At 41.3% G+C, this 22,763-nt stretch overlaps 2 protein-coding genes across 2 annotated transcripts in view; one reads left to right on the top strand and one right to left on the bottom strand.

Moving 5' to 3' along the window:
- The window catches only part of CCDC146 (coiled-coil domain containing 146), a 33,107-nt gene extending 22,405 nt beyond the window's left edge, over positions 1-10,702 (top strand). Inside the window, exons 15-19 of the mRNA XM_010184307.1 lie at positions 6,331-6,459; positions 7,512-7,649; positions 9,027-9,275; positions 10,500-10,549; positions 10,594-10,702. Coding sequence (XP_010182609.1) covers positions 6,331-6,459; positions 7,512-7,649; positions 9,027-9,275; positions 10,500-10,549; positions 10,594-10,702 — 675 coding nt within the window. The remainder of the gene's footprint in view (positions 1-6,330; positions 6,460-7,511; positions 7,650-9,026; positions 9,276-10,499; positions 10,550-10,593) is intronic.
- Positions 10,703-12,212: 1,510 nt separating this feature from the next.
- Positions 12,213-22,763, bottom strand: part of GSAP (gamma-secretase activating protein) — a gene marked incomplete at its 5' end in the record, with an annotated part of 33,911 nt that continues 23,360 nt past the window's right edge. The window contains 8 exons of the mRNA XM_010184306.1: positions 12,213-12,313; positions 13,307-13,400; positions 13,547-13,651; positions 15,845-15,906; positions 17,079-17,198; positions 17,278-17,372; positions 17,954-18,024; positions 22,573-22,668. Coding sequence (XP_010182608.1) covers positions 12,213-12,313; positions 13,307-13,400; positions 13,547-13,651; positions 15,845-15,906; positions 17,079-17,198; positions 17,278-17,372; positions 17,954-18,024; positions 22,573-22,668 — 744 coding nt within the window. The remainder of the gene's footprint in view (positions 12,314-13,306; positions 13,401-13,546; positions 13,652-15,844; positions 15,907-17,078; positions 17,199-17,277; positions 17,373-17,953; positions 18,025-22,572; positions 22,669-22,763) is intronic.

Genomic DNA, 22,763 nt, shown 5'->3' with positions numbered 1-22,763 from the left:
GGTCTAGATGTACAAGGTTCGCTAAAACAGAAAGTACAATAATACACCTGTCTAGCAAAACACTGATGCATGTTTTTGACTTCAGATAAGAGTTTCCATGCTTATGTGATGCCCTTTGTTATGCACGTGCCAAATGCTTCCTGAGTATGGAATCTCAGCTAATGCTGAAATGTCAGTGTGACTAAACTGGAGAATGGGAGTCATGGGGAAAAAATGGGAATGTGGATAAAATTTGTTTGAGCTGTATTGATGGGGGTAGGTGGAAGGGTGGGAGATACACTTAGCTCTTCAAATTTCTAAAATAATAACTCAATTCACACTTGACCCTGAGCCTATTCTGGAAACTCTGCTGCCTACAATGATATAATCCACATATATTCTCTTCAACAAAAAAACAGTGTAAGTTTTAGTTCTAGTTGCAACATGACATTAAACAACTAACAAACTGCAGTGTTTGGGACATTCTTTCCTTGCATTCTCAAATGGCTCATTTACTTCTGACCTTATGTCCAGATGGTAATTTTTTCCATACGTATTCTGTTAGTGCCCGCACTAAATCATAAATTAGGGTGTACCATTGCCTTTCACAATTGCATCGATGGGAGCTGTGACTCACTGTTAAATAGTGCTTGCACTATTTTGTTACTTCTGGACTTTTCAAGAAACCGTGTGCTCTGCTAAAAGAATAAGAAGTTGTACAATACCTTATGCAAGTCATACCCCAAAGAAGTTTACAGTGCCGTTACAGATTTAAATGATGAAGAGAGGGAGTATGAAAAAAAAGATTATGGACTAAAGAAAAAAAAAGTGACATTTTCAGGTAAGATTTAGAATGAGACTGAGTCACTCAGTCTCTTAGAATGAGACAAATGCAGCAGCAAAATGCAAATTATTTTTGTGAACTGAGAGAGTCAATGATGAAACTTTGCTTTTTCTATTCTGTATTCCCAAAACTTTTTCCTTTCTGATGGCAGTTCATGTGAAGCCTGAAGTCACCGTTAAAGGGAGGCTATTGTTACAGGTGCTTCAAATATTTTTGCAATATCAACATAAAATTTAAAAGTAGGAAAATACAGTGTTGTGATATTACATACGGAGTAGTCTTATTAAATGCTCCCAAGTCAGAGATTTTCCAGTGAACAGTGGCAAAAAAACCCCAGTTACCAGCATTTTAAATGTAACTAGATACTATGGTTGCTGAATATTACAGGTTTGAACTGGCTGTTAACCCAGCTGTCTCTTTATGCTTAACTGTTCAACGCATTAATTCCTTTCTTCCTGCTGCCAATAGCCATTGTGTCTAGTGAGAAATCATTTGGCTTTTGTCTGTCTTTCAATTTAGATAATTGTAAAAGTTCGGGGAGAGGATCAGTCCACCACAGAACTATGAAACCCTGAGGCAGTTAGACATCCTATAATGCAGACTGTACATCTCCTTTCCGAGTTCTGCACTTGGTTTTTACTTATCCACTTTGTTTTGACCTTGTATAGGATCCAGCATGCCTAAGTTTGTCATTGTTTGGAACCCACAGAAGAATTATCCAGATACGTGAACAAGGTCTCTTTATTAATGGGAAGAGTTGGACGTCTTTGCCTCCAGAGGCATATCCTGATAACCTCACTTAGGGAGCACAATATTCCTCTTGGAGAATAAATCTCAAGGCAGCTACCTCTCTCCATCGATTGTATAGGAAAACTTGAGTCATTTAAGAAGGAGGCTTCAAAAGACATCTACAGTTGAAACACAGTTTAGACCATCTGAATTAGGCAGGCTGTATCCTCTAGTTGTACTTCTTAAATTTTCTTCTTTCCTTTTCCTACCCTTCCTGTCTCCTTAAGTCTTGGGTACTTTTCAGACTTTTCAGTCATCTTACTCTTATGTGTCTTGTTTTTCTCCACTCCTGCATTTCCCAATCTTCCCAGTACCCCATAACTTTTTTGCAATATCTCACTCCACAGGTGAATTGAACTTTCTAGTATTGAATGCTGCATGATTTTCCAACAACAGATATACATCATTGGCAATACTTTAAATATAGGGAGAGAGAGATCTGAAAGGAAAACAAGATTCAGTCTTACAAAATAGAAAAGATTTCACTATTTGTTGTTTGCATTTGACTAAGATATGCTGACTGTTTGAATCTAAGTCCCATGTATGCCCACCAGATGCTTTAATCAGCACTAAATTAGCTGTTCTGAGATGGGATATCAATTTCTGTTAGAGATGTATCTCTTGCAGTGGATGGATGGATGAGTCATTGTATTCCATAGGCTGCAGATCCCCTGTCTCGATGGCTGTGGTACCCATTGGGAAGGGGAAAAGCAGAGGTCAGGGCTGTGTGCCAATTCAAGAAGAACAAAAATTTCACCTGTGTCTCCTACATTCCACATGAGCTGGTTAATCATCAAACTGATGTATGTACTGATGTATGTTCCACTCATGTACTTTTTATCAGAAGCTGTGTATTTCCACAGAAGAGCAAAACATTGGTGAATAGATTTTAACTAATCAAATACTGTTGTCTTAAGCAATACCAGATCTCTTCTAAGCATGTGCTAGTAACGTGGATGAGGTATTTTTGTTACTGTTGATGTAAAGCATTAAAATTAGGAATATTTACATGTACTTCCTTTATCTGACACAAAAACTACCTGGTGGGATTCTATGGTGGTTTTCACTGGGCATAAAACTATGTAACTTTTAATTGGGACTGCACATCAAGAGAGTGCTCCTGCTGACTGAAATGACCCATGAAAACTAATCTGCCTTCATGCATCAATGAGAAATAGTTAGCATTAATCATTAATTAGTCCAACACGTAGACCTGCTGAGCTGTCAAGATGCTGTAGATGGGATTTATCATGCCTCAGAGTTCAGCTTATGTACAGGGACTGACAGTTTATTTCAGGCATTTGGCATCAACATTTGTCCAGGTTTTAATCAAACCCCTTGAAAATCTCCCTCTACATCATCACAGTCATAGGAAAATGGGGTTAGTAGAGAGGTAAATAGTTTATCCTGGCCATCCTGCTCCAGCTGCAGCATCTGATTGCCTGTCATTCCTGAGAAGGCTAAGCTGTGCTTTCAAATCACCACTTGGAAACCCCAGTTTCCCCAGCAAGATATGCCAGCCCTTCCTTAACAGTGGAAAGATTTTCTTAACCTTTACCCTGAGTCTTGCAGGTTACTTATGTGTCCAGGTAGGATGGTAGCCTTTCTTGTAACATAACATATTGATTCATCTTCAGGTAAGCACATGTAACAACCAGACCCTTCTTTAAAGAAAGGGTATCTCATCTGTTGACCTTGATTCTGTGTTTGTACAGGTAGTTTTTCCTCATAGCTCATTTTCCCACCATTTTAAAAAATAGATATGATATCTGCCCTTTTCTAGTGTTCTGCGTACTTCACCTACCTTCTCTGAAAATTCAAAAATAAGCACCAGATCTCCACTTTTTCAGATCAGTCCCTTTATCCAGACACATGTGCTCTCTTGTGCATTCATCTTTCAGCAGTTCCTCCTGACTGATTCCAATCAAACGTAGAAAAGCTTTCCTTGTAGAGCCTTTTCCTATCTCCTGTATCAAATCCACTCCAAGAAAGAAATTATTTTTTTTTTCATTTTAAGACTTAGAAAATCTCTTAGAACTCAGATAAAGTCTCGTCCGAAAAACATCACAGTTTAAGAGAAAATAAAGAAGCCTATAGTCACAGCACTTAAGCAGACACAGAATAGCATGGTTATCTCTAAATGTGCTTTCCTTTTCATACTTTTGGATTAGCCTGCATCTAAACACTCCGAGTTCATACTGCATTGAAGAGTAACCCTAGTACTGAAGTTTAACATGAAACTTTTAATGGATATTTTTTTTCTGTTTTGTACTGTGGTTTTGCTGCAAATTCTTCTCTAAATTAACTATTCAATCCTGCAAAATTTTACTTGGTTCATGTCCCTAATCTCATTAGGATATTATGGCCTCCAACAAGGCATTTTCACCTGTTTTAGTAGTTGAGAAATCTGGCCCCAGATAGGAAACTTCTCTGGAAAACTACCTGCATCCTGTTGTTTGTGCCAATCCTGCTCTTATGTTCTTCCACTCTGTGTATTTTTGGGCTTGAGTTTTAGTTGTTTATAATGAAAATAAATCTTTCAGTACCCACTTACACACTGAATAGCATAAATTTTAAACCAAATCATGGTTTGCCAAGGAAATAGTTCATTACAGTCATTTAAGGTTTTACTTTGCCTGCTCTTAGACAAAGTATAGAAGGAAGAGCTGTGTGATGCTTTTTTAACAGAAAAAGTAATATTTAAGAGAACGGTTCTGGTAATGTTCCATAATCAAGCAAGGCAATCTGTCCATTTTCCCATTTCCAGTTAAACATGAAATGTTAACTTAGAGTGAACAAACCCCATCCTGCTAGCAACATCTAAACATTTAATTTGTCTTTTTGCTGACTGTTCATAGCTTTAAGCACCAGTAACCCCTTATTTCCTTAATAATATCATCACCTGCAATTCATGGTTAGCATTTATAGCAACTTACTTGGGTCATGTTGTGTTAGAGCTAATGGATCAAGGTCTGTCAATGTGCTGACAGATAGCCAGGTGCACATCGAAGCACAGAAAAACCCCACCACGATCATCCTGCAGGTCCAAACATGAAGAAATTGTCCCAGCCGCTTCTGCAGCGAGTATTTATGTGAAGAATGAGTGTCCCTGTAGCCTGTGCTGGGAAGTGTTATTCCATGAAAAGGTCTCACATTGGAAAGGTCAGGGCACACCTGGCTCTCTGGGTCCCAGGAGTACCACATTGCTCAGTATCACCACTGAATCACTTCAGGACATGTGCCCGGGAACTTTGACACAGAAAACTTGGATGCTTGTAGGGATGAGGCGGATGAGACCTTCAGTGCTACCAGTGGGGAAATGGGACTTAGAGATTTAACTTGCAACTGAACTGTGAGGCACTTGTGTCCTTCCTACATCCCTTAAATGGATCCTGTGAGTCAAACAGAAGCTTGTAGGGAATAAAGAAGGACTCTTCACCCCAAATGTCTGGTGTATTCCTGAGGATAAAAAAAATAGGGTCTGAGGACAAAGCAGCTGGTGGAACTCAATTCTGGCAGACAGCAGGGTTTGCTTCCATCCTGCAACCGTCACAGTGTTGTCTTCTTACAAAAACAATTAAAAATGGCTCATAATCCTTTGTATTAACCCTCTCCCCCCTAGCAAAGGAAACCTTATTTGTTAGGACTGAGTCAGTGGGATCAAGCTCTAGGGGTGAGTTAGGCAGGCACGGGGACGTGCTCCCATTGTGAGTCCCAGAGAATCCCGAGGCACCCACTGCTGCCCCCATGCAGCTGCCTTCACCACTGGGGACATCAGATGGGCCAGGCTTCAGAGACCTGGGGAGGGGGGGAAGGAGGTGGGTACCAGTGGGGGTTCCCACCCTTCCCAGGGCTCCTTTCCTGCCTCAGGATGCAGCCATAGCTGTGGTGGGGCTCAGGGCTCAGCTCACTGCCCAGCCCCAGCACCTGTGCTCCAGCCTCTACCTGCTAACAGCGGCTGTGGAGGGTGGCCCTGAGCTCACCCTGCTATGGCCCAAAAGACATGATTTGGTGCAAACCATCTGTAGCCTTTCATCCAGGCCACTAGCAGAAGCTGAAATATATCAGTCCTTGGGACAGCTTTTTCTGACTTCCCAAACTTGTTCAGAAAGTAAAAATCATCTTCCAGTCCAGGGCTCTTGTCGTGATACCTGGTGGCTCAGGGAAAAAGCCTCTTCTGTGTGGCTGCAGTATTTATACACAGTTTGGGGTTGTTGTGTTGCACATGGAGAAGTCGTGGGAACAAGCCTTCAGGACACTTACTTAAACCATTAAGATGAAGCTGATTTGTGCATTATAGGACCCATGTCTGTGATCCTGCTCTGGCAGGGGGATTGGACTGGATGATCTTTCGAGGTCCTTCCAACTCCTAGTATTCTGTGACACAGTCATCTGTTTTTCAAATTCCCCTTCATTAGCAATAGGAGAAGAGAACGATGTACACCCACCTGTGGGTTCTTAGGGAAATGTTTCCCAGTGTTTGACCAATATCATTTTGTTTAGGTCCACACCAACTGAGCATCCCAAACACCAAGCAAAGGTGGAATCTTGCATCCAAGCCCAGGAGCTGGCAGTGCAGCCACCCTGGCCGCAGTAATGAGGTTCTCCTGGCATAAATCAGGGACACTGAGACCTTCCATTTCTGGTCACGTAGCAATAACAGGGCTTTTGGCTTCTTGTTTGAAAAAAATAACCATTGTGGCTTTTTTGTTTGCTAGTTTTCCCTGTGCAAGGACAAGATTAAACAGATGGAGGAAATGTTTACCGACCCCAGAAATGAGAGCAGAAAGCGAGACGTGGGAGGGAAGGACCCATCTGTACCTGAGCTACTAGAAAAGATTGAGCAGGTAACATTACTTCTCATGGCACAAGCTGTCATGCAATGATTGACCTCTTTCAGAAAAAGCAAAACGGTATATTTTATTTTTAAAATAAACTTTCTGTAAGAGGAATTAAAATAATTATGATGGGCTAATGGGAACTCCAGCCCAGCATCTGCTTTCCAGGACAAGTGGGTGTGGGACATTTTGACTTCTTCCAGCAGAGGCTGGAGAGGTGACAAAAAAACCTGGGCTCTGTGTGGTATACCTGGCGCTGCAGCATCCTCTGCTTGCTGGTCCATTCGCATCATTTGCACTTCAATGCAGCCCCTCCCGCTTCACTATGGGAAAGCACAGAAAAGGCAGCAGAGGGAAATAAATATAAAATAATAAACCGCTAACAAACAAACTTGCCATTCTTCTGCAACTGGGTATCAGCTGTTCCACCACAATGCTGGGCCCGTGAGCTAGAGGCAGTCCCACTACCCTCTTAAAGTCTGCATAGGTGACAGAGGATCTAGCAAACATCCCTCATGGTGTTTGGCTTTACTGCTTTGTTCCCATGCTGAACAGGGACCCACAGAATGGACCTTCATGGGAGAGGCAGCCAGGCCAGGCACGCAGCTGCACGCCTTACTGCAGCACCACCAGGGACTGCCAGGGGAGGCTTCAAATAGAAACATGAGGCCCAATATAAAAGGCAATTTCAGGGCACCTCCTGTGTGGCATATGGGGGGAAAGAGAAGGAACAGAATGAGTAACCACTAAAATCATTAGGAGAAAAGTCATTGGTTTCAAGAAAATGACAGCAAGGCAGCAATAATGCTGGTGTAACTCCCTGCCCATCAAAAGGGCCTAGTCTGATAAGGAAGAACTGCACAACTGGCAGTAACCCACTGAACCAACTTGGGTCTGATAGTTGGCAGAGAGGGTGAGAATTTTGAGAAAACTGATGGTGAAGTGATTGTTTACAGCTGTTCACTGGAATTATTTCAGCAGCTCTCAAAGCAGTCACAGGACCACCTTGTGTTGCACCTTCCCCTGTCATTTACCTACACCCTGTGTTCTCCTCACTGCAGCTGGAGGCAAAGCTGGTGCAGAAGCAGAAGAAGTTGCTGGAGACAGATCTTCTCTACGAGCACATTTCCCGGCTGACGGACAGAATCCGTGCCAGGGCAGAGAACGGGAAGCGGGACACGCTGCTGCTGGCTAGAAGGGTAAGAAGGGCATTGCCCGCTCTGCGTGCTGGCCTGTATGGAATGGAATATCCAGGCAAGAAGATGACTCACTTGCAAATTACAGAAGTGGCTGGAAATGATGCTAGGCAAATCGTATGCTGGTCTTCAGAAATTATAGAGATTTAGTAGCAACAGTAACATAGTCATACCAAAAGCATTATGTGCATGTACTTTGCTTTTGAAAGAAAGTTGCACCATAAATACAACCTTTCACCAAAATACAAAATTAGTTATTTCTCAGGTGGGTGCTTTGAAATTTGGCAGAATCCTCCTTTTGCACAGGTGCTTAACAGCCCTTCCACAACAAACACATCAAAGGCTAAAAAGAAATAGGGAAAAGCCAGCTAAGTTCTGCTCCAACATATAAAAAGATAAACTTGGTATCTGGCTCAAAGTTTCTTTGTTACTTAAGCAGGGAGAACCACAGAGGAAAGAAATATAATTTTCAATACAGTTATTTTTTGCATAATTATAGCTATTTCTATTTAGCTGTCAGTAATTTTGATTGGGGAAGTGCAAAAATCCTCCACCTCCTTAATGAAAATAGAGCAAAGTTGAATGAAAGACAAAAAAAAGCAAAATAATTAATGTAAAAGAAGGCCAGGGCTGTGTTTTTTTTTTCTTTCTTAGGTGTTAGATTGGGCACTCGGAAAGGCTTAAATCACAGCACATCTTTATAGCAGCAAATCTTTAATTTCCACAGACACAGAAATAACATGGTTTTTCTATTATTTGGGTGTGCAAAATTATGGCCACTGGCTAATAAATTACTGTAAAAACAGCAGCATGCCAAAAGTTACATTGGCAAGTGCTCTGACTCTCCTCTATGAAAAGTATTTAAGTTTGGGGTTTTTCTTGTTTAAATCATCTCCAGTCAGACTCAAGGATTCCCATGTCCTTTTCTGTTCGTCCCCCTGCCAAGGATAACTTCACAACCCACAGCCCTGCTATGTCCACATTATCACTCGATTATCTTGTAAGGATCAGACTTACTACACATATTACAAGGTTAATTGTGCACAAGGTCAATTGGAATCTGGGTTTAATACCTGCCTTTAAGGCCAACGGGAGTTTTGCTGTTCCGCTGAAAAGAGCGGGAGATAAACAAAAACTTGCTTTTCCGTATCTTGCATTGGAGTAAACGTAACTGCTTATGCTGCCAGTTTCTGTGGTTCTGAGCATATGCTCCTCATCTTAAGTATGGATCTAAGCATATGCTCCTCATCTTAAGTATGGATCTATTTTTTAAAAGTGAGTCAAAGTGGACTTGTTTTCACATTCTTAATACCTAAGTGTCATGCCCAGTAAGAGTCAAAAGGGAAGCCCTAATTAAAATGTAGCTGTTACTTATTCCAGACAAATGAACTGCAGAAGAAGATAAAGGACAGAACCCAGAAGATGATGGCTCTTGTTGCAGAGCTATCCATGAAGCAAGCACTTGCCAGTAAACTCCAGCAGGAAGTGAGAGAAAAAGAACAATTTTTGATGACTGTTTCATCAAGGATAAATCAAGGCCTTCCGCCTCCCAAAGAAACAGAACACGAATGGTTGAAGATATTACGCAATGAGAGGATGCAAAAAGAAGCAGCTGAAGCCAGAGCTAAAGTAAGTTTTTGCCATACGTTGCAATTAGTTCTTCAGCCTCATCTTTTCACTGCTCTTGCTTGGCTTTCTGAACAGGCTGTGGTAGCTCACTGTGTAGCTGCTCCATGTCAACACGGAGCTCCAGGAGTCAGTGGAGATGATGGTAGAAAGAAACAGCTACTAAAGTGGGACAGTGAGGGTTTGTGGAGTAGTACTTGGGCACAGCGCTTAGAAGGGGTCATTGAATCTTAAGGAGAGAATACACTAAAAGGAAGACTCACCTTCAATTATTAAAGTAATTTGTGTGACCATGTTTTGGGATGATGGCTGAGAGCACTATTGGTGAGTTATTGCTTTCCATTTGATTTCAAGGTGAAGCTGCAAAAGGTGGGGTGTGGGATTCAGGAGAAATAAGTTTAACATCTTCCATATACCAGATGTAGTGAGCATCAGATCAGAAGTAACAAGAAATCAGACTGCTGGGCAAAACACTGAGGGTAGGCAGGGAGGACATCACACAGTGCTTCCAATCTACCCTGCTGGGTACTGTGCTTCTGCAGTTGAGACCAGGAGTGATCCCTGGGTAGAGAGCTCCCAGACAAGAAAAAGTAGCATTAAAAATGAGATGTGCATAGTGAGGGAACTCTTTCTGATGGGAAATTAGCTTTGCTGGATGAATCTTTTAGTTGATCACTGCAAGGGAATCTGAAATGCATACAAAGCTGGGAGAGGAATACACTGTCTATACACTTAAAGAACTTGAAGTCACAAAGGACTGCTGCAGTAAAACTGGTTTAGAAGAAGAAACTTCTGGCATTAACACTTCTCCTCACGCTATGACTCAGTTTCCTTTCAGTGCTGTGCATACAAGCTCACTGCAGTAACTGCGTTCAGGAACAGCTGTTGTCAGCATAAATATAGCTCCATTCTGAAGCATCAGAACTATTATCTTGTTCCTGGGATGTTCTGTGCACACTTATTACAACTTCTATAAGTTCACCTAATCTGTTTTCTTCACAAATAACAAAAGCCTTACAGGCTCAAACTGTATACTATTTTAAAGGACAAGCTCACACCTACATGGTCAGTAACTCATGCTTTCCTTTCAATGAACAATTAATACCCCTCTGGGTTTCCTGGTTTGCTAAGGACTAGAATAACGGTGTTTCCTTTGTTAGACTCAGGAGAGTACTGCAGTTTTAAAACATATAATCACTCAGTGACCAAAATGTGTTCCTTTCCCAGCACACTGCAGAAGAGAAACAAACGCAGCGCCCGGCTACATCCACACGACAGCTGAACAGTGCCCAACCGCCTAGATCCTGGATGATGAACACAGCCTCCAATTGCCACGGCCCTACAGCGGGCTGGCTCCTTTCAAACCAAGTGAAACTGGTGCAAATATGAGACATTTCAGAAAACCCATTGTAAAGCCAATTGAAATCTGAACAGACAGCACTATCATACTACACTTACTCTGTTTCCAGGTGAAGTTTTATTGCATTTGATTATATTTTATAATACATTTCATTAAAAAAGAAAAGGCTAGAAAATCTTCTCTTGTTATTAATACAGTATGAACGACATTCCCACTGCTTATACAAGTACAGCAACATAACTTTCTGCAGTCTGGGATTGGACTTTACACTTGCCAGACAAATTTTAATTATATTGGGAAAAATATTCCTTCCCTCTATGCAGTCACTGAGAAAGCTAAAACTCTTCTGCACTGATGGCAATGACAAGTGAATGACCATGAACTTGCCGAGTCACTCCTGAGAACTGGGTCTTTTTATTTCCTTGGTTAGAAGCAGGAATCATCAGTGCAAACTGTTCAGAGAGAGGATCAGAGGTGGTTATTGAAAGCCTCCAAATCCTGATAAATTGTCAATGAGTTTCACTAGTTCAACAGTCTGAAACTTTCACTGAGGTGTTTTTAAATCCAATGAAGACTGCAGAAACCTACATGTCAGAACTTAAGATTTTCTCTTGCACTGAAAGTCACTATTACTATTTTAAATTAATGTCACAGTTCAGAACCTAAAAACAAAAAACAAACAACATTGGTTCTATTATATACAAATAATAAAAGTTGAAAATGAAGGAAAAACTATCCCTACCATTTCTTTTTGAAGCTGAGGTTTGAACTGTAACACTAGAAGTTTTAAAGGAAGAATTTAGTAAAACTCCTAAAGAACTTTTTTCTTATCCTGTATTGCTCACAATATATTATATATATATCTTAAAAAAAAACAACAAAAAACCCACAAGAAACCCCAAAAAACCCTAAACCAAAAGAAAACAAAACCCTGTCACATGCACTTTAAGAAGATTATATTACAAAGCTGAATATATTAGAATTCAACTCCAAAGGCAGAAGAACTGCAAGGTAACACTTGACTACCACAAGGATGAATACATCATTACAGATGCATTGTATACGGACACTGAGTCATCATTTGTCTTTCTTACCTGCTTTACATAATCACACCAAGAAATCTTTTTATAATGTAAATAAGTAAACAGTTACCAGTTTGTTATTGCTGTACAATACTACTGGACTACCTTTTCCAGGGTTGTCTATCTTGCTAAAATAATTGACATTAATATTAATTTTCACAGCATGTTTTGATACCTGCTGTAGTTCCACTTATTTGACCACTTCAACATGAAACAGTGAAACCACAGATATCACCCACTGGAAACCTGGGTTTGTGTCAGATGAATTTCTCTAGGATTTACCCAGAAGTCAGTGATTTCACAGCCTTAATGCATTGCACCAGGTAATATTTTGAGCAGCTTAATGTCAGTAATAGTGGCTACACAAAACTGCAGATTATTTTGAAAAGAACATGACATTTAAGTTTAAAACAAAAACACAAACAAGTTGGTTGCACACATCTGTGTGAATACTTTTCTACGAGTATTGCTATTAGCCTTCTTCAACAGCACCTTATTTCAGGAATATTTGAGGCCCAAAAGTGTCATAGTGTGTTTGAGTGCTGTTTCCTCTACAAATCTTACATTAACACGATCTTGGTCTTCGTATGGATGCACACCTAGAAAAACATTGTGGGAAGGTTAGTACATACAAAGTCATCAGTGTTCTTGTACACTTAGTCCTGCAGTCTATTAAACATCTTGATCTACAATACTGAAAGCTACAGTAATCGATGGACCTGTGTTTTCATTGACTCAAAACACCTCTGGCTTTCAGGGGAGGCATTTGGCTGCTCACTCATGGCAGAAGCTTTCCTGTCAGTGGGATATAAATGGACACCAGAGCGTCTCTGGAGGCTGATAGGGATTTACATACTGATTCTACACCAGAGATCTAAACGAAGATTTGAGCACAGTGGCTATGTTAGTGCTAGTACATAAAATGGACCTGGGCACATTCTCATATGTTTCTATATAGTTTAACTCTTTTTCCTCCCCAAATGGGATGATATCCATACATGGACAATCCTGTTTTAACCTTCAGTTCCTTATCCTGACTATTTTGTTTGTTAGTATAGGCATAGCCAGTAATGCTTAAAAAGTATAATGCTTCCCTTAATGCACCTTGCTTTTTCAGTGGAATTCAAAATCTTCAGATGCTTGGGTTCCCTGTATGAAGCACGTGTCCTAGCCAATTTGAATTTAATTTCAAAAAAAAGGAACAGTGTTGAAATAGAAAATGCCTGTTACTTCAGAGCACCTCCTAATCTAGTGATTTGGGTACCTCTTTTCTGAGGTGGAAGATCTGATTTTGGTTGCCTCTTAGCCACCATACTGTTTAAGTAAGGAACAAGCCCTTCTCTCCACTTTAACACAGAGTAACAGCTACCACCACACTGTGCATGAACCATGTTTCGTTACACGTGTTCCAGAAAATGCAAGTTTGCTAACTGGATTCAACACACTGGATTTGGATGAAAGGGTCTGCTGTGGAGAACCCTGCTGCCAAACCTACATATTCAGACATCACTGGAGTTTAGAACTCAGTTATGTCAATATAGTCAGGACACAGCTGAGTGTGAACATCAAAGAGTAAGAACTATTAACATTACCTTCATTCTCTATCTCTGCCAGCATGTGAGTCAGATAGTTCAGTGGCAAAAACTCCACATGGACTGAGAGTCTCTCGGGGATAGGCCTGTTACACTGCAAGGGAGAATATTTCAGGCTAGCTCACCAAGTCGCACAGCACCAAGTTTCAGTGTTACCTTTAGTGTGTTATGGTCTACAGAAAGGCCAGGAGTCTCAACGCTGTCAAAGCAAAAGATTTAAAAAGAAAAAATGGCTCTTACCTGCCTGTTCCCCAGCTTCTCGAGCAAAAGTTTCACATATTTCCGTGCAACGAAATTAGCATTTATCGGATGATTCCAAAACTGACGGGCCTTTTGACCAAGGGCCTAGTAAGCGAAAAACAAAAACCAAAACCTGAGAACATAAACACAGGACAGTGGAAATATAGAAGAGGGAAAAGGAGACAAAAAAAAATTGAAAGAACATCCAGGCTGTAACAGATTGCTTTGCTTTCAGACACTGCTGACAGAAGCTAAGATGTTATCATTTTTAGCCACTGACCCTTCCTTTCATAGCCAGCAACTAAGAGATTACAATATGCTCCCAAAACGTGGGAAACAATCAAAACCTTGCTACTCAGAACGTTTCTATAGAATCATAGAATAGTTTGGGTTGGAAGGGACCTTAAGGACCATCCAGTCCAACCCCCCTGCCATGGGCAGGGACACCTCCCACCAGACCAGGTTGCCCAAAGCACCATCCAACCTGACCTTGAACACTTCCAGGGAGGGGGCATCCACAACTTCCCTGGGCAACCTGGGCCAGTGTCCCACCACCCTCACAGTAAAGAATTTCTCAGTCCGTCCCATTACCTCTGTCCCACTTTGCATGTGTACTTAAATATAAATTGAGGCTTTAAGTGACCATTTACCCTGTACTGTGACTTTTGTTTAGGTCCATTCTTCTCCTAAAGAATAACACAGATGCCCCCTTCCTCAGTGCTCTGCTCAGAACAGAGCTTTTCAGGCTCAGGCTAAGGAATCTTACAAAAGCAGGTGGCCAACAAGGAGAGTTACTGAAAACACAACTCATATCCCATTATTTAGGACATCATGCTGGGAACTGGTAACACTGATTCACATTCCCAAAGACAAGAGAGATTCAAACTAAGACATCCCAAAGCTTCCAATCCTAACCAATAAGCAAACAAATATGAACACTGTGAAATTAGCTCCACCTTCTGCTATTTTCCTCTAGATTCCCTGGATCTTTCCCCTCCACCCCACCCCCCCCACTTCAGTTGTACTGCAATACAGACTACTGAAAGAGCTCATTTAGGAAATGCTGGACAGTTTCAATGGTGTTTAAATACTTGCTTCTTATTGCAACTGAAGTCATCTAGTACATGGAACCTGCTCAAAATAGCCCGAGTCACCCCAAAGTGCCCTTTCTGGCAAAGAAACTATTCTCTGCATTTTTTCCCAAAGCTGTAAATAGATACAATTAGGCACTGAGGCTGCTGTGTGTAACCAGCAGTGCATGTCCCCTAAAGCGCTCACAGCTCGGCCCCTCCACCAAAGCGCGGTTGGAATGGTGTCCCCCACCCACCACACTGACAGCTCAGAGGCCCCGTGCTGACCTCAGTTCACCAACCCATGCCCAAAACAAGATACAGAGGACAAAGAACGCCCTGTGGAGTTCTCCTTCCTTACCCCTTTTCAAAACTGCTGCCAAATAAAGAAGTTCTTGTTAGAGGAAAGCCAAAGCAGCACTTCTGGCCATTTGAACTATACATAAGAGCCCATAATGAGCAAACAATAAGCAACTTATGTTGAGAAAAGTCTGTTTTACAGCAAGGGACTCCCCAAGGAGGGGATCCCTGGCTTTCCTCTGCTCACTGAGGTGCTCTGCTTCCTCTGCAGTACTGTGGTGTGCACTAAGAGCAAAAAGGGAAAAAGATAAATCAATCTCCCATTCTGTTGGAACTTTTAATGGAGCATCAGGAATTAGAATCATTGAATGGTCTTGGTTGGAAAAGACCTTTAAGATCATCAAGTCCAACCATCAGTTCCAGCATGTGACTAAACGAGTCACCTTACCAGTGGATGAGGATGGGAGACTTCACAGAGGGGGAGATCTTGTAATTCAATCCCTGCCCCAGAGCGGTCAGATTTTACAGCTTTTACTGTACCAGCTCTTGAACATATCTGATAAAATGAATAAAACCAAGTGCAGAGGCCACAAGTGAGAAAGGTATTTGTGGACGCTAAAAAGCACACATGCACACACAAAATCCTCTCTGAACCCTATAAAATCATTACTGCTTTATGCAGATGAGCACCCAACAGAACAGTGTCAGTCTTGTCTTATTTGATTCCTGCAGGGTACTGACAAATCTATAACTTATCTGGGTACCCTACAGGTCATGAGCAGCAAATGGAGAAACTATGGAGGCTCAGGTTATGCCTGTGCCCTACCTGAATCACAGCTAAATCTTCCATTGGCTTGATCCTATGCATAGGGAAGAATTTCCTATCGATTCCAAAATCCAAATAATCACATCCAAAGTTATTCATTACCTCAGGAAGCCTCATGACAATACTGAGCTTCAGCTTTTCATTCTCCTCAGTATCATCCAGATCTACAAGGAAAATAAACCAAAACAGCACCATCAGTGGTAACCATGTAACTAAAACTTTCAACTTTCACTTGCGACATTCTGAATAAATACCATCTCTATAATGAAATTAAAATTTTAATTAAAAATAAGGGCTATTAGGAGTGTTATTTATATTTATACTGTTTACAAAAAGACTGTTGGTATATTTGTATGTAACTTCATCATTTTATGTAACAATTTATACAGTACTTCAAACATGTTTTGACTACGTAGAATTCCCCATATTTATAATATTTCATTTACCAAGACCAGGTACAGACTAATGCTGCACATTGTGTCCCTTTTCTTGACCACCAGAGAAACAGCAAATCACAAGGGAACATGGCTGCAGCAGTGATGAAACTGTTTGAGGGTTGTATCAGGGTGCTGCTGTATCCCAGGAAACCTTCACTAGCGTTCTCTCTTCCTCCCTCTTGATCTTGCAAAGGCAATGAACACAGCTGTGACAATAACCGTGCCTGCAACTGCCAGTCTGCCTCACTCCCCACTTCATTCCAAAGTCTCAGGACTCTCTTGATGACTATACTACTTCATACAGACCTGATTTTAATGCCCACCTTTAGGTAACCTCATGATATGTTTAGAAGACATTCACAACCTCAGTATTTACTAAAAATATTTGAATGCTGGGTCAGGTAGGCTTTGTTTACTTGTTTTGAATTTTCACCTCCCAGCACTGAGTTTCTAGCCATTTGCTATTCCTAGCCCTAGGATTATCTTGTTCCAAACATAATTAAAGCAAAAGCTGAGGACTGGATAGCAGACTAACTTCTGTACACATAGGTGTACACTTTTATAGAGTAATAGAAAACCCCTAACAAATCCTATGATGATCCTCAGTATTCACTTTTCTTTTTCTAAGACGTTCCAAGTGGAAAAATTATAAACTCTACTTCTCCCCAAACAGATATTTCTGTGTCTGCTACGATAAGGCTCAATCATACAGTCTGAGCCCTAATTTTCTCCTTCCAGCTGGGCAACGCCATCAGCTGCAGACCTCACAGAAAAAGCTCTCTGGAAGAAGAGCAGAGTCTCCTGGGCAGTAAATCCTGTGTCTGATTTTGAAGAGCTGAAAGAACAGCACTCCCCATTGGCTGGCTGATTACAAATGAAACACGTGAAACTCATTGTACCTTTCAGCAATTTCCTGACACAGGTTTCTGTCAAGTGCAAGACTCCATTATCAATATAGTGCAGGAGGGTGTGCACAGGGAGACATCGAATACCAAGCCCCAAATGCAGAGTGTGAAAACCTATGAAAGAGAGACAACATGTGGGACAACAATATGTATCTCTTCATTTATGATTAAAACAGCAAAACCTGGGACTTACCAGGAGGTAAAGGCATGCACATCCCATTTGCAGCTTCCAGAATGTGACTCATGATGTTGAACACTGCAAACTCTCCTGTGCTTCCTCTCTCATCACTGTATTTAACAAAGGAGCAACATATTAGGAACCTGAGATGTCCACTCTCTCCTGTCTATACGGTCAGTTTGCTGCACTACATGTGCGCTAAATCCAAGCATTATGGGTGAATTGCCATGGGATGCTATCTGGTTTGCTTAGATGTCTGTCACTTAACCGCATTAGCTGTTCATCTAAATGTGGACACATGATGTGTATCTGTGGTTGTCCTCTTTCTTCCTCTCCCACTACTGCACATTCACAAGTCCCTCAGCAGTACCTGCTATCAACAGCAACAGATGAAATATTCTGAGTGCTGGTTTAAGTGACCTGGCGTTTATAGGTGTTCAACACCCACTGCCCAGCTTGAGACCACTGAACTCAGCCACCTTGAACCCCAGCTGTAAAACTGCCTAGAGGATTAACATTCATGTTGGCTTAGAGGGCCAGCAGGATCATTAAAAAGGTGCATGACAGCCATATTGATATTCACAGCAGAGTAAGGATCAACTGTTCAAGCATGTAGTATTGGTGAAGACCACAATTATTATGCCCGTATTTTAAAAGGCAGGCTGAAAACTTTAACAAATGACTTGCTCACAAGCAGAAGATGCAGGAATGAAGCTGGTATCTCCTCCAGACTTCTTTCATTATTCGATGTACCAGATTCAGCTAAAACAAAAAAGACAAGTCTGAATGTTTCTAGGAGCCTGTGTACTGCAGGCCCTTGGCCTCCATTCATTTCACACACAGTTTATGTTAATAACTTATCATGAGACTCCTGTTAAGACTTCAGTACTTATCTTTTTTATTTTCTAGAGGCTTAAAAATATAAAATTTATGGAAATTTGAATTGTAACTGAATTTCCCTATTCCAGAAGTTTAAAGTAAGTGCTTCCAGCTCATCAAATCATTGTGCAAAACACGCATCTTAACACATCACGCTTCTTGGGTATCAATTGAGATCTCACACGCTTGCATCAAAATTTCCAAGATCTGTTTGTCATGAAAGCAAAAACTGCATGCCCAAGTGGCTGAGCACTTGGCAAGAAAATATCTCTAGGGCCCAGACAAAACTGGATGATGCTGAAGACAGCAGAACACTCAGTTTGATCAAAAAAGTCTGCAGGAGGAATGACAAATCTAGCCCTATCAAGGAGGAAAGATAAGACAAGCAAACACCTCTCCTCCTCTGCTGAGTTTCCTTTTCATCCATAGTGAAGTAAAACAATCCCTTGGCCCATATTGCTGCTTCTTTGGACTCCCAGGCTGATCTCCAGTACAGACTGCCAGCACGCAAAAGCCACAAGCCCTGCTCGCACGTGGGCCTTCTAAGCTTCTGCTGCTGAAAGAGAGAAACCACGCACGAAAGAGCCGAAATAACTTCCTCTGGCCAGCCCCTCGCTGTTGTCACGTGTAACCACTTCCAGATCTCAGTAACAGAGCTGAGACACTTCCTCCACACCTTTTATCTTGGGCCTCGAAGTGCACTTACCAATCAATCCCAGGACACTCTCAGTAAGCAAGTCTGACCCCTGCTTTGCAGAGAGGTGTCGCCAAGTTACAAGAAAACTTTCGCCAAGAAGTTTCAACCCCTTTTCATCCAAAGGATGGCCAGCATCGAGGAACCCTTTTCTCTACTCTCTTTTCTCCTCAAAGGCTCTGCCCCCTCTAACCTCTAATTAGTCACAGCCTCTGAGCAAGAGAACAGGATACACAGGAGACATTCATATCCAAAGGCCAGGACAGGAATACTGGTCTTCAGTAATCCTCCTGAGCACTTTTCTCTATACTTTGGCCAGAAAGCTTTACAAGGTAGTACCTTTTCCTTCCACCACTCCATCCAGCCCTGCATGGCTATCTGACACAGAATAACCACCTAATACTTTCCATCTTCATAGTTGCTGGATGCAGTGGGAAGCTCCAGTTTCATCTTTCTAGAGTATGGCAAGTTTTCTTCACTCGTTTTTCAGGAAAGGAGTGATTTCCAGTTTTCAGAGAGGGTCACAAGAACTGCACCTCCTGCCAGAAAGACTTTCATCTCTGGCCAGCACACAGGGTACAGGTACAGGAGCTACAGCTGGATCTGATTGGGGGGATTGGACTAGATGATCTTTTGAGGTCCCTTCCAATCCCTAACATTCTGTGATTCTGTGATTCTGTGAAGATCAGTGCCGAGGTGAAGGAAAGCTTCTTGCAAATTCCAGAATCACCTCTTATTATTTGTGCAACAAAATTAGTTTTCATGGCTATGACACTCCAGAATCAATATTCTTTGCTTAACAACACAGCAAACTGTACAGCAATTGCAAAGTATAGAAAGATAACTCCTTAAGTCACAGTCAACCGAGCTACCACAACATACTTGAATCTTAAATACCTGCACGCTTGTGACACAACAGCCTGACCAACAGCGCTGCTCGCTTTGGAGATCAGCCACAATGGACATCGTAGAAAATACAAACAGAAAGAGAAGCCACATCTTGAACTTTTTTTCAGCATAGAACACAGAGGACAATGTGCATGAGAGAAAGGAAACATTATCTGTTTTATAGAGGGAGCACAAGGAGCTTCCTCTCCAAGGCTGGGTCTCTGGGAAAACTAAGTTAAGAGCTAAACCCGAACCTTAATGGCAAAGCCGTTGTTCATTTAGAAACAAAGATGTACAATATAAGTTTTTTTCTGGGCAAGTATCAGAAGCCATTTCCCTAGAGTGCTCTAAACTAGTGAGAGAAAACATAACCAGCAGCTAGACAGTGCACGCAGCACGGCCTCAGCTGATGTTTGCCAAGCACCTTGCTCTCTTGAAACTCCTGCATTTCCAGGGAAAAGCACTGAGTAGACTGCAGTTCCACTGAAGTAATTTGGCACCACAAGTGCTCAGCTCCTTTGGTTGGTTCTACAGAAAAGACATGGAAGTAGTCAAAGAATTTGGGCAATAGAGAAAAGGGAGGAAGACAAGGTCTTGCTATCTTCCAGATTCCCTCCTGCACAGGGAATACAAGGCAGTCATCCTCCTTCTGAGCAAACTCAAATCCAAACAGTGTCTGTCTTCTATTCGTCTGCAGTTGAGACCACATCAGATGCTGGCTACCCACAAACATCAGTCAAAAGGGTGCAGCCACTGCAGCAACTTTCAGAGAAATGTCAACAGTTTATTCTGGTCTGTCTCCTTCTTGTGCAACAGGCTGGCTGTTCGCTCTGCCGCCTCTTCTGCTTGCTGTCAGGGCAGCAAATATCATGCTGCTTCTGCAAGATTTTTTCCCCCCTTTCCTGCCCCACTGAAATGAAAAGAGTGAGGGAAACACATACAGAGTAAAGCTGAGAGAATATAGGCATACAACTACTGCAGGCCAGGTGGGATGTGAATTGGTAACCAGGCATACTCGGGAGTGAACAAGGGAATTCCCACTGACACATCTCATCCACACTTCCCGACGTTACTGCTCTGTATACAAACACACACAGTTCTCTGACAGCAACCAGCCACTACTCTGCTGTTTTATGAGAAACTTAACTATCCCATGTCTTGGCTACTTCGACTTCAGCAGCAATTGATTTATACAGTGGCTACCCACCACAGAGCCCTATTCTCAGCCACTCCTTTGTTCCCGAGTGTAAGAAATACTTTATGAAAGCAAACAGACAAGCAAAGCAAGTCTCTTCCTGTTTCATTAGTTTCAGTAGCTCAGCTACACACTGCTCATGCTACAGAAAACTGTCAAAAGAATCAAGAAAATTCTGAAGAAGTGAAGAACTTCCAAACATTTAGAATATAGAAAGGTTTAAGATGTAAGAGTTTCTGATTAGGATGAGGGGAAACCCAATCCTAACAATGAAAGAATTTCTAAAGATTTCTAAACAGCATCAGCCAGAGGGCAGAAACAATTTTTGCAGACATATTATCTTTGTTTATAGTAGCTTTTCTAAGAATGAGAAGTCTGTAAATTGAGTTGAGAGAATTCTTACTTTCAGTGATGTTAAAAAAAATAAAACAACTTGAGTTTGCCAATAGGGAGGGCTGAGATTTGTTCACTGTAAGATTTAGTCTACAATAACTTAGTCTTGTAGACCAAGGTTGCATAGGTGTTTTCACTTTTTTTATCCTAGTTTATATTAAGAATGAAGAAACGATAACTGGAAAAAAATGAACGGAGAACAAACACTCCACTTGTGCTTTTTTCAGCACTGTTTTCATGTACAAAGCTTTGGTTCCTCTTTTAATCAGCCACTAGTTTTCCTTTCTTTCCTGCAAAGACACAGAAATCAGTGTGCTGATTACCAATGAAACAACTTGTCAAGCTATAGAGTGAGGCCTGAACAGAAGTCAGTAACATCACTGGGAGCTGCAGCAGGTCAGAACACTGTAACACTGATGGCACATCTGATTTGCACAGGGCTTCCAAAATGGTGCAGGTACCAGCAGCCTCAAGAATTGCCTGAGATTTCCATGCCTAGGAAACAGCACTGTGGGCAGCTTCTACCCAACGGTGTGGCAGGGCTAGCACAAAGACGAAGAAAGTGATTTACTGGTTGCCATGTGAGCTTTTTTGTGCTCTGCATTCTGACCTAAAGGACTTGATGTTGAGACAGACAAAACCAGGTACAGTAATTTCTATGCACAATAGTCAGTTTTTACAGCTTTTTTTTTTAAAGTTTCTCTTAAGGGGATGAAAGACAGAAAAGTAAGAATTTGGAAAATAAATTTTCATTGCTCACATGGATTTCTTCAGGCAAACTGTTTCCTATTAAAATCACAAAAAGTCTAAAGTCAGTATGTAGAAGTAGTGATGATTTACTCTCATGTCATACTGGAGTGAAATATTTTTTTTCTTAATTTTTATTTCCTGATGGCACTTTCATTATTCAAGACATGCAGTAATGTATTCTACAGAAAATAAAATGGATCTAAAGACCATTCTTTCCACTTTCAGGATGAGTTCACATTTTCACTTCTGGGAGTAGCCCACATCTGTACAAGCTGTTACAGGAGCTGTTTCTTCTGTATTCTGAATTATCAATACAACTCTTTTTAATATTATTTAAGTATTATTATTTCCTTTATAAAGATACAAAATATTAAGTGGCAAAATATGGTTACACTTCTTAAAAAACATCTCCACCCACCAAATATAAGCTATATATACACACTACATACCAAAGACCCTACCCTCCAATAAACACGTTTGCTTACAATAGTGACTATGAAATCAAACTAACCAGGTTTGCAACATAATCCAAAACTATTTGGTCAATCTTCTTTTTTCCTGCATACTGTAGATGTCTCGTGAGGTGATCTTTCAGCTGAGCAACCATCTGGAGAAAAAAAAAAAGCCAACAATTCAGTGTTCTTGTGGCACCTTCAAAAAGATGCCAAAGCTCCAGCAGGTGCACGGCCCAATCAATAGGCA

This window comes from Mesitornis unicolor, unplaced genomic scaffold (assembly GCF_000695765.1).
Source record: "Mesitornis unicolor isolate BGI_N332 unplaced genomic scaffold, ASM69576v1 scaffold27785, whole genome shotgun sequence".
Taxonomy (NCBI): Eukaryota; Metazoa; Chordata; class Aves; order Mesitornithiformes; family Mesitornithidae; genus Mesitornis; species Mesitornis unicolor.
This window is presented reverse-complemented; position numbering and strand designations above follow the sequence as displayed.